This window comes from Chaetodon trifascialis, chromosome 22, assembly GCF_039877785.1.
Source record: "Chaetodon trifascialis isolate fChaTrf1 chromosome 22, fChaTrf1.hap1, whole genome shotgun sequence".
Classification (NCBI taxonomy): domain Eukaryota; kingdom Metazoa; phylum Chordata; class Actinopteri; order Chaetodontiformes; family Chaetodontidae; genus Chaetodon; species Chaetodon trifascialis.
The window spans coordinates 5,493,329-5,505,275 of record NC_092077.1 but is presented as its reverse complement, the minus strand read 5'-3'; the positions used below and the strand labels follow the sequence as shown (position 1 = coordinate 5,505,275).

At 44.9% G+C, this 11,947-nt stretch overlaps 1 protein-coding gene across 1 annotated transcript; it reads left to right on the top strand.

Moving 5' to 3' along the window:
- Positions 1-914: 914 nt before the first annotated feature.
- Positions 915-11,729, top strand: csrp2 (cysteine and glycine-rich protein 2). Its single transcript, XM_070991935.1, has 6 exons — positions 915-1,011; positions 3,096-3,218; positions 4,564-4,732; positions 6,180-6,309; positions 7,891-7,984; positions 9,773-11,729. The coding sequence occupies exons 2-6, from the start codon at positions 3,107-3,109 to the stop codon at positions 9,847-9,849; spliced, it is 582 nt and encodes a 193-aa protein (XP_070848036.1). The 5' UTR covers positions 915-1,011; positions 3,096-3,106; the 3' UTR covers positions 9,850-11,729.
- Positions 11,730-11,947: the final 218 nt, after the last annotated feature.

Here is an 11,947-nt window from a genome sequence, read left to right as displayed (position 1 = left end):
TCACTGTGGAGACTTGCAGTGAGCTCATGAAGCTGAAGGTCCAGGTTCTGACATCCAGCGGAGGTTGTGCGATGTTGTTTGTCTTGTTAGATTCTGTGGAATCCATGCCTGCTGCCTCACTGTGTGCCTTGGTAAAGGCATCAACTTAAAGCTTTCATTCACCTACAATGAAAATAATAATAATAAATTTAAAAAACAAAACAAAACATTGTTTACTATTGTTGTTACTATCAGGATGTGGTGTGTGCTGGCTTCGGGCGCTCCTTCTCTGGTGAACGTTGTGTCACTGCAACTATTAGTACAGTATAGTACTTTGTTTATTACATTCTGTGTACAGCAGGGGGCAGGATAACTGCAAGGTTCAGCGCACTGATGACAGCAGTTTAACATGTACAGTGTCTCTAATCCAAATGATTACACACATATGTAGACACATTGGTGCATAGACAGAAAAGCAAAGTGGAAACCCAGGTTGGTTATTTGTAGAAGTCAGCCGTCTCCACCTCACTTCCTGCAATCTTGACAAGAAGGACAAGGTCCCTTTCCTGCACAAATCCACAACTCTCCTCAAGTGCTCTCCTGCAATGGATACCTATGGGGGAATAATATCAAATATGGCTTGTCTGTGTTTAATGATCTGAACAGTTTTCTAATCAACACGGCTGCCACGGTACACGTTTCAGTGGCAACATGGGTGTATTTGAAATGCACTTAGGGCATAAAAGTCTTAACTAGATAGTATTTTAGGATGACTGAATTTTCTAAAACCATGTGTACAAGAGCAGCAACGATTCACGGCCGTCCATTTCTAATTTCTCATAGCACCTGAAGGCGGCAGTGTTGTGTTCACGCCCCTTCGAAAAACCTCCCCTTGCCCTGTAACGGTAAATATGTGGAGTCTGTGGCGTTTCAGCGTCAGTGCAGAGGAGAGCCGTACGGATACACACTGAAGCCATTCAGCTGGAGCTCAGCCATTTCCACATCTACACCTTACCTGCTTTTTACGTCAAGGTGACTTTTTTTATTCCAGCTCACTCTGCTTGAACTTGGTGTTGTTCGTTTCAGGTTGGCTGCTGTTAATTACTAACTAAATCACATTAACTATGTTGGTTTCATACCTTTACAAATAGCTTCAGGGCAGTTAAGCTGCAGGGTGTAAATGAACGTTTTTACTGTTTCAGCTTGGATACACCGTTTTGTTTTTTGGCATTTGTGGTCGATGGAAATGAAGCGGAGAAGGGCAGCAGTTGGTTAAACTCTAGACAAGAGCCATAGTTTTTCGTGAGCTAAGATAGTTAAAACACCTCAAAGCAAATTATCAACAGGTCCCTCAGAAGCTGAACGGCAACGTTAGCATCGACAACACGCTAGCTGAAATAAACTTGTATTTACAGTGTTGTAGTAATAACAGGTTAACGTTGCTTTGTGCTTTTATCGTGACTTTACAAAGTCGTGGCAAAATGGAAGTTATAACCTTTGTATGAGAAACTAATCAGGTGACTCCACTGACATGTAGTGAGGACCCTGAACAGACACAGACACAGACACAGACACACAGTGCCTCATGCCAAGCATCCTCTGAAAGGCTATGGAAGCAGTGCCAGGAAAGATTCATTTAATTAATTCAAACTCAGATAGAAGTTCATTGAGTGGCAGTAATGTGCTCCATATGAACTGTAGGGGATCTGTCAGGTAACCGATGACACGGTCACACACAGGAATATACACATATGTATGACAAAAAGTGTGCATCCCTGGTGAAAATGTCTGTTTCTGTGAATAGTTAAGCGAGTAGAAGATTAAGACTTAAGTTCAAGATGAAGCATTCTTTTCAACATTTTAAACAAGATTAATGTTATTAGTGCCAATGGAAAGTTTGGGCAATTAGAGAGTTTTGAGATAACTTTTTCCAAGATCTCAGACCTCCATCTGCTTTTCAGGTCTACTGCGTGATCGTAATCATCTTTTGGAAAGGTCAGGTGATGCAAACTCGGACTCCTCAACCCTTGTCCCAACAATCAGGAAGCAAAGCAGCTGCCTAGCACTCTTAAAGTTAAGACAATTGGAGAAGGAGAAGGCTCTCAGAAGACGGCAAAGCGTTTCAGGCAGCCGTTTGTCAGATCAGTGGAGGTCAAGTTTAGGTCTGGAAGACCAAGAAAGGTTTGAGAGAGAGGCGCTTGCTTGATTGCTGGAAAGGGGAGATTCAAAACCCTGTTTGACTGCAAACAATGTTCAGACAGATATAGAGTTAATATAGATGGCTCTTCTGGTGACATCACGTGGGAAATTGGAGGGCTAATGTCAGGGCTCTTTTCATCCTTTCTCATTCTTGGGCCTGTCCTGAAGTCTCGTATCCAGCTGGGAGGAGGCCTTCCTGGCTGACAAGCTGGCTGCTTTGTGTTTTCTTTTCAATTCATCATTCATTTTAAAGTACGATATGACAGCAGGCTTGCTTTGCAGTGATGTGCCAGAAAAGTCTTAAATTCGTCCCGTTTGGAACCTCAGCAAGGTCTTCTCGACACATTTTTAAAAGGGGAGTGAGTCTTTAATTACAGACAGAGGCACATGTGAGTCAGGCAGCGGATGATGCATCCTGTGGGCTCTGTGTGCTAACAGCAGTGTTTACTTCAGGCTCACGCTTCTTCCTCGCTGTTTGTGTTTGTGTCCTGTAGCTGCAGCCCGCAGACAACAAATGCCGTGAGGAACAACACCCCGACACACTCCTTTGGGTATCAGTCTGCCGTATTGTTTTTTCACTACAAATGTGGTGATAGGTGTTCTCAATGGCAGGTGGAGTTATTTCAGTACGCTACAATTAAGCCATTGTGTGCTTTAAGAAGAACAAGCACTCGCTGATTTTTCAAGGGTTTAAACAGCAGTTGAGCCATCATCAGGAGCAACACGCTCCTCTCTCCATCTGGAACTACAGATGCTGTGTCTTTGAGCGAGGTATTTACTCCTCAGCAGAGCTTATCGGTGCGGCGACGATGGTCACACACACTCCACAGGTGGACGTGCGTGTGCAAATGAATGAAAAGAAACAACCCCGCCCCAGATGTTTCAGTCTCTCACGTCATCTCTGCATCTCCTTGCAGAACCACAAGCAATGCCAAACTGGGGAGGAGGCAACAAGTGTGCCGCGTGCCTGGGGACAGTTTACCATGCTGAGGAGGTGCAGTGTGACGGGAAGAGTTTCCACAAATGCTGTTTTCTCTGCAGTAAGTTCAGCTGGAATGTCTACACTTAAATTTAAAGCATGTTTTAGCCAATAAAGAATATATTTTACATCAGATGTCTGCGTTTTCCCATTAACACGCAGACAAACACATTTGTTATTTGCTCTGTAGACATTTTAGTAGCTGTTGTGATATGATAGGAGTCATAATATAGGAGGTAACTTCTGCTGTATTTGACTGTTTTTGGTTCGAGCATCAGAGTGCCATGAACGCTCAGAGACTCAGTTTCACCTCTCCACAGCTCATCAAAGGGAGCTTGTACTGACATCTCTGACCGTTCATCGCTTGTTGACTTCCCACTGCATTGTTGTCAGGTTGTTTGACGGGTGTGTGGCTTGTCCTGCTCCTGAACCGTCCCTGAAATGTCAGTGAAGATGCTCCAGGAAAGACCTTACACAGAGGCTGAGATCATACAGATGCTTTCATTTAGCTGCTATCAAGAAGAGAGCAAAGCAATCTGAGCCACAAAAGATGAGTTTCTTGTCCAGCAGTTCCCACACAAAGGCAGCTTTGTCTGACGATCCTGCTGAAGACGTGATGAGCAAGGGGACGTGGTGTCCTTGGCTCTGGTTTGCCTTTTCCTCCGGTTTCTCAGATTGACATTCATTCTTTTCTGTGCATGAAAGACAGTTATATATTGACATAAAGGTCACTTTGAACACTTTCTGTGGCTTCATCTTCTGGATTTGCTTCTACTCTCTGCCAGTGCCAGCGCATAATGATTCATGGTCCAAGTGGAGGGGAACACTTGCGACAAATATGGTTCAGGAAATGTGAGATGAATCTGATTTGTGAAAGGCATCGGCCATGGGCTCAGAGAGACATGAGTCGGAGCATTTTTCCAGCCTGTTGTGTGAAATCTTAAGCCAGTATCAGACGGTCATACCGTGCCAGCCAGCGTGTAAAGAATTTCGATAATCCCAACGGCCAGTGTGTCGTCTTAAGCCACTGCAGTGCTTGTGTGTTTTAAACAATGTGTTCTTCACTTTGCACAAAGCTGCCAAAAACTGATTTCTCTGTTCAGGTGTAGACTGAGAGACGGGTGCAGGCACTGAAAACGGCTGTAGCAAATCAAGCGTCAGATGAACTCGGGTGACATGCAAGTGGTCAAAGTTCATACGCGCTTCACTCTGGCAGTGCTCCCACTTCCGCTGACCCTTCCAGCTCAGTTCATTGGTCACACTTAAGCTCACAGTGTTGCCCTGTCTCTTCCTAAAACCAAGAGCAGATACTTTGTTTCTCTGAGAACTTTTCAGCTGCATCCTGATCACAGGACGATACCGACACCGTCCCGCTTCCATAACTCCTTCCCTCTTTGTGCCCTCAGTGGTGTGCAGGAAGGCCCTAGACAGCACCACACTGGCGATTCATGACCAGGAGATCTACTGCAAGTCCTGCTACCGGAAGAAGTATGGCCCTAAAGGCTACGGCTATGGTCAGGGGGCCGGGACGCTCAACATGGACCGAGGAGAGCGGCTGGGAATCAAACAGGAAGAGTAAGCTGAGCTGCTGCATAAGTGCTGAAAGGACTAAGCCAGTAACTCTGTTTTGCACGTTTATAGATTCAGCACAACACAAATGACATCTTTCTGAATAGGGCGTCATTCACCGCACTTAATTGCACAAGTGTTAGCAGTGAGCTTGAGGTCAGTGGGTTCAGTGTGTCAGGATGTTTGCAAGTTGTGGCTGCTGATGCTGTCAGTGCTATTGTCTCCTAACAGCATGCATTCATGGTGCAGAACTGGAAATAGTTCCCAAATGCATACGCTTGAAAAAAAAAAAGAGTTTATGAAAGCCAATGTCAAATATTCAGCGTGAGCAGGAGTCAGTGGGAATTCAAGATATACAAGGTTTTGGCTCTCTTTGGCTTTTAGGGCCTCAGGTTTTTGTCATGTCAATAAGGAGAGTTTCACTCAGCTACAGTACAGATTAGCAGTCATGGCGCTTGAGGACTTTTAACAGGCAAAGTACATATTTAAGATCGAGTCCTCCAACTTAAACATGTCAAAGCTGAAAACCTTTGCTCTTCCCATGCTCTTGCCTCCCCTGCATCCTTTTCTGTTCTCACTGCCTGAACCACTAAGCTCGACAGGAATATTGCATACAGTCGGCCTCTTAATCAAACCCAGCTTGGCTGCAGCACATCCTAGCTGGTTTTAGGGAACAGAGTAGCTTCAACAAGAGAAAAGTCAAAGCTGAAGCCTGAGACTCAGATGAATGATATGAGTTATACCTATATCTACTTTGTCTCCATTGTGAAACCTGAGCAGTGACTGTGTAAGTCCATTCTAATCCTTATACACACATGACGTGAGAGAACCCAAAACAAGCAGGAAAACACTGACGCACACACACGTCTACCCAGAATGTTTACTCCTGCAACCAGACGTCAGGTGATGACTGTTTTGAAAGAGATTATTATGCAACCAGCAGGAGCAAACCTCCTCCTCTCTGTCCTCTGCCACAAAGGCTTTCATCCAGGGGCCTCGGGGGCTGGCAGCCGCCCTTCGATAAGCACCGGCCCCAGCATGCCCTGCTCTATTTGCCGCCACTGGCTGAGGACAGGGGATGTGCCAGGTTTATTTCTGGTCCTTTTGTCTTTTTAAAAATGGCAAATTGAAATCATTGATAAAGTTGTCTCAAGAGATATTTAATGTTCAACTGATGCAGAGCTCAGGTGTTCATAACTGCAGAGGTCAGTGCTTTAGTTCGTACTTGCTTCACTGTGAGTCAATGAGTAAATGTTTTCACAAGAAAACACATTCTCAAGAGGAGGCGTGACCGATGCTCTTTGTGTTGTGTTTCAGGGGCAGATGTTTCATTCATTTCAAAATCAAACATCTACCACTGCAACTTGAGCCTTTAGATAACAGAGTAATGGTTTAATCAGAGATCACTGAGATTTTCAATACACTGAATGACGCTTTGTACCCCCCCCCACAGGACACACACTCACAGGCCGACGACCAATCCCAACCCGTCCAAATTTGCCCAGAAGTTTGGGGGTTCAGAGAAATGTGCCCGGTGTAATGACTCTGTCTACGCAGCTGAGAAGATCATGGGGGCAGGCAAGGTGAGGTCCATCTAAAGCATCGTCTGCTGGGGGGGTGGCAACATCCGTCCACGGTTTGGTCCAGGTCAACGTCTTTGTCCAACACTTTGGTTTATCAAAGGACGCTCCCATCAGCCTCAGCAGCAGCACTCTGTGTTTACTGCTGGTTAGCAAATATTAGCATGCTAACGTGTTAAACTAAGGGGGGTAAAATGATAAACAATGTCCCTGCTAAACATTAGCATGTTGACATTGTCCTTTTGATCATGTTAGCATGCTGACTTTAGCATTTAGCTCAAGTCAGTAGAATATTCATTTTCATTGGCCATGGAAACAGCTTCATAGGAGTATGTTTTTTCTGTAGGAGTAAGGGCAAAAGGTGGAAGATTTTTTGCATTTAAACATAGTCATTCTTCATTGATATCTAGAAGATAGTAAATATACCAGCATGAACTGACAGTAAAGCCAGAAAGATGTGTTTGCAGAGTAAAACACACTCTTAATGCAACATGCAGGCTTTAAATTAAGGCATCTGCCAAGATAAAAGCCAAGTCGACTATTTGGCTTTCACAAGTGGAGCCAAGTCGCAAAAATTACGACTGCTGGCTAAGGCGAGGATTCATTTATTGTTGTGGCAACACTAATGCAGAGTGTAGCACCAGGCCGTGCCTGAGAACAAGATCTCTCCCACAGGTTTAAAGAATGCGCTCCTCTTACTCTGCTCTGATGTTTCTTGTTGACACTAAACGTGATGTGCTCCACAGACTTGAAGCTGCAGTGTGAACTTCCTTTTAAATATGCAGAATGTATTCACAGAACAATAATCGTGTGCAGTTTAACATGAACAGCCCCCACAGAAATCAGACCTCTAAACCAAGCAGTGCTGCTTCCTTGAACTCCACAAACCACGGGGGTGAAAAAAGTGCGGCTGGATCGGACACACATGGTTTTTACAGTGCTGAACCACATGCAGGAGGTTTGGTGTGGTCTCTCATAATGAGAGAACGCGAATCCTGTTTTTCTCATTGAAGCCGTTCCTTAACGTTTGGATTGGTGCTCCCTAACAGCTGGCGCTAATCGCGTGAGGGAGTCCATGGTTCTGGCAGTTGTTGACACACAGATTTACAGTAGATGAAGTCATGACGATGTTTGGTTCTGAGGAAGAACGTTGCTGTCCACCGAGGAGCAAAGAGTCGCGTTCTGAGGACTTCTGTCTCCTCTAAAAATGGGGGTGGACCATTTCCTGTCACTGATCACATGTGGATTCACACACGGGCTGATTTACAGCAGGTGATGTCATGGGGCGGAGAGCTGTTAATGTGTGCGCTAATTGGAGGAAATCTAATCTCTGGCTTAAGCACAACATGTCATTTTAAGTATAATAAAGACATTTAAATATGCCTGCGGGCTGATGGGAAACTGAGCTGCTTTGATGGGATTTGATGAAGGAAACGATGACACATGCTCCAACAAACATCTGTAATTATCAGCTCTAAAAAACCGCAAACACTAGAAGAGTTTTAATGCTGCACAAGCCCGACAGTTTAAGGTGGATTTAACTTAAAAGCATGAAGACAGAAAACTCTCTCTTTCTCTTCATAGCCGTGGCACAAGAACTGCTTCCGATGTGCAAAATGTGGCAAGAGCCTGGAGTCGACCACTCAGACTGAGAAAGATGGAGAAATCTACTGCAAAGGTGAGAGGAAACACTAACGATACTATTAACTGATGATATGTAGTGTTTTGTGACAGCGTTACAGCAGAGTGCTGTCAACACAGCCGGCATTCCCAGCAGCCTCAGCTGCACTTTGTGTTCATTCACATCGTGCTGATATTCGGATTAAAACAGACATCTGCCAAGACAACAGCCGAGCCAAACGTTTCACTTCTTCAAGCCAGTCGCAAAACAATGATCACGCCAGGCTTAGCTGAGAGCTTGAACACTGATGGGAAGTGTGAAAATTGGCCCTGAAATCTGATCAGACCACAGACTGAGAGCGTTTCCCTGTGACGTGAAGCTGTCTATTACCTGCAAAACTAGCCATCCACACCCGCCTGAGCTCTACTTTATGTTTAGCGCAAACCAGCAAATGCTAACTCGCTCGACTAAGACGGTCAACACGGTAAACATTACACCAGTTAGCTTGTTTGCTTGCTGATTTTAGCATTTAACTGAAAGCACAGATTGGGAACAAACACTTGCATGATGACAAACACTAATTCAACTTTTTCTTCCCAAATATCAATCTGTGAGTTCCACAGCATTCTGCAGAGAGCAGCTGAGTCACTGCTGTGACCATGTGAGCAAAAACAGACCTGGCTCTCATGTAACAACCCCCTGAAACATAACACACACACACAGGGTCTCACATGAGCATTGGTTTGGCTGGACGACTCTGGCCTCGTTAAGCTAACAGCCGCTCACTGTCCAGCATTTCTCAGTCCTCATCAGCACGACATGGGATGGTTTGGCTAAACAGGACTAACGCACTCACACACACACAGACGTCAGCAGATAGCTGTTTGCTGAATGTCATAATAAAACCTTGTACTGATGAGGAGGAATGTTGCATCTCAGCTCTAAACCCCAAAAAGGCCAAACTGCGCTGCTGCGCTCAATCAGCGATTTGAGACGTCCTGACTCTGGGCAGCAGCTGGATGTTGTTTGTCTCATCAGGAGCATTCTGAAGACAGATGTGGACGGCAGACCTGAGACGTACAAAGCTAAACCAGTGTTGTTTGCAGAGTTAAGAAAAAGTCAACAATCCTGCACTTCACTGTTGACTGCAACCACAACCCGATCAGTGTGCTTGTTTGAAACGTCGGTGTGAGATGAACACATGGAGGTGTTAGAGCTGAGGAAACACACACACACACACACACACACACACACACACACACACACACACACACACACACACACACACACACACACACACACACACACACACACACACACACACACACACACACACACACACACACACACACACACAGGCAGGTGTTTTCTGTTGAAGGTGGTCAAAGCTGGAATTACATGCAAACACCAGCTGCAGCTCACCTACCTGTGGAGCTCAGGGATGGTATCAGCTCCTTGATTTGGAGGCTGACTTTTTCTTTGGGACAAAAACATGCTTTTTGTTTCACCACTGTGGGATTTCATGAGGTTTTCTCAAATGAAAAGGAAAACATTTGTTTGTCAAGAGAATCTATGTGTTTGTTGAGGACATAAACCAAAAGTGCATACATTTCGGGTGCTGAAGTGATGTTGTGTGTCTGTAAATCAAGATATTTGTGTACCAAGTTAAGATCGGGTGTTTTATCTGTGTTAAAACTGGACTGTATGGAAGCCTGGAGGATGAGATTTGATCAATGTGGCATCTCAGACACAGAGAAAATGAGTTTAAATGGTGGTTATGCCAGGACACAGTTTGGAAATCTGCAGCTTGTTAATGTTCATTCTTTACTTCCTCTCCCTCCACAGCATGCTACGCCAAGAACTTTGGGCCCAAAGGCTTCGGTTACGGCCAAGGAGCCGGCGCTCTGGTTCACGCTCAGTGACGGCCGAACTCGACACTGACAGACACACCTTCACTCATTCCTGTGTTCAGCACGCCCTTTTCTTCTATTTTCACCCTCATATTTTCTGTTGATGAAACAAATAAACACATTAACAAACCAAACCGCTTGTTCACATTTGACTGTATTTTATTATTAAAGCCATTAAAACTGAACCATGCCCGTATGTTTACATCTGAAGCGGAGTTACAGTGATGTCTGAAGGTGGGCAGAGAGGCACTGGAAATGATTATGTGCTTTATCTTTTTTTTGTTTTTATTCTATTATCCCACATGGTGCGGTGAGAGGGTTGACAGAACAGACACTTGTTAGGCTGCTGGAAGAACTAGTGAGGACTGAAATGGCTTTGAATTCATGTCCTGGATGAGCTGGGGGTACTGAACTCTGCCCCCGAAAAACCAACACTCGCCCACTTTTACTTCCTGTCACTTAAAAGGCGAACACAAGTGGTTAGTTACCAGCGCTGATGTGAAATCCACAGCCAAGTCACGACCTCTGACCTTTAAAGCGCACAGAAAGTAGCTGCTGCGTGTTGTCTTTGCAGGGCAGGAGTGACATCAGTCGTTGGTGAGTAAGATGGGGGGGGGGTGAAATGGGGAATGACGACATAACCGTCCCCTTCTGATGATGCAAACAAGAGGCCCAAAAGTTTTGGGAGGCCTTCATGGAATATAACCTCCCTCTATCCTTAAAACTATTGCATGATCACATTTCAGCTTTTAGAAAACAAAAACAAAAAAATTTGGCGTCTGCCTTAGTTCTCTAGTGTCTTTGTTTTACAATTTGTACATCCAGTGGTATAACAAACCCAGCGGTATGTGACAGAAATAAAATAAAAAAAAAAAAAAGCTACAGAGTCCACAAGCATGGAACATTCAAATATATTACACACTTGCACAGGAGGGCCCGACTGGAAATCCGGCGACCTGAAAGAAAACTTCCACTAAACACACTGGATTTGAGAAAGAAACGAATTAAAAAAAAAAAAAAAAAAAAAAAGAAAAACAGAAAAATGAACGTAATGCAGAAAAGTACTTGCAAATACTTAACATTCACTATATACAGACACGTGGCTTGCTGGGCTGTCACCGTGGTGATGACGATGGGGTCAGGTCGATGGGGGGCGGCGAGAGCCCAGCTGTCCCAGGCATCGTACATGCAGTGGAGTTTCTTGGCAGGGGTGGGGGAGGGTCAGGGTAATCAGGGGTTAAAATGCCTATAGACAGCAGTGTCGGACATCACAAAAAGCTACAGTCATACACTTGGAGAACAGTCACTTCTTTCCTTTTGGTCGGAAGAAATCCCCCAAACTCAAAAAACAAAAACAAAAAAAAGTTCCAGGAGCACCTTCGACTAACACTGACAAAAAAAAAAGTTACAGAGAAATATATCGTTTATGTACAGATGCACATTCTTTACACTTCAGTCCATCCTGCTGCTGCGGAGCCGACTGCGCGCGGAGCTGGGGGGGGGGGGGGGGGTCCAGACAGGAAATGATGGGGAGGCGGCCATGTCTGACGGGCCCCTCCTCCTCCTCCTCTCTGTAAACAACGGGAGCGTCGGTGTGAAGCGGCGCCGCTGGGCCCTTTGTGTTCAGTAACGGCCAAACAAACAAAAAAAAAAACACGACGTTCAGTGCAATGTTGTAGGCAGACAAACGACAAGAACAAATAAGACTTTACAGCTTTTTGAGGAAAAAAAAAAACGCACGCGGAACGACACCTTCTGTGTAAACTCGTCAAGCCTTCTGCTGCGTCCTCGCTCTGCTGCGCATGCTCTGAGCTCAAACAGCTGCACGTGCTCGCTTCTTAACTTTTTTTCTCATAAAAACCTACTCGGCTAAAATGATGTGAAATGTAAAAGATGATGGCGCTAGAACATAGTTACTTTATCTATAAATAGTTTTAAAATAAATATACCTGTATCACATTGTCTGTAGGATATTTTCTGTCACGTCTACAGTGGTGGAGCGCTGGAGGAGTCCCAGTTCATGCACATAATACTGCACAACAATCACCCCCCAAAAACTCTGATATCTCCTAAAATTTCGTCTTCAGTGGATGCAGCTTTATCTCAGCGG

Excerpts from the sequence above, each read along its gene's own strand:
- csrp2 (XM_070991935.1), top strand. The coding sequence starts at position 3,107 with ATGCCAAACTGGGGAGGAGGCAACAAGTGTGCCGCGTGCCTGGGGACA. Across the intron at positions 4,733-6,179 it reads CTGGGAATCAAACAGGAAGA|GACACACACTCACAGGCCGA; the intron begins GTAAGCTGAGCT and ends CCCCCCCCACAG. Across the intron at positions 6,310-7,890 it reads AGATCATGGGGGCAGGCAAG|CCGTGGCACAAGAACTGCTT; the intron begins GTGAGGTCCATC and ends TTCTCTTCATAG.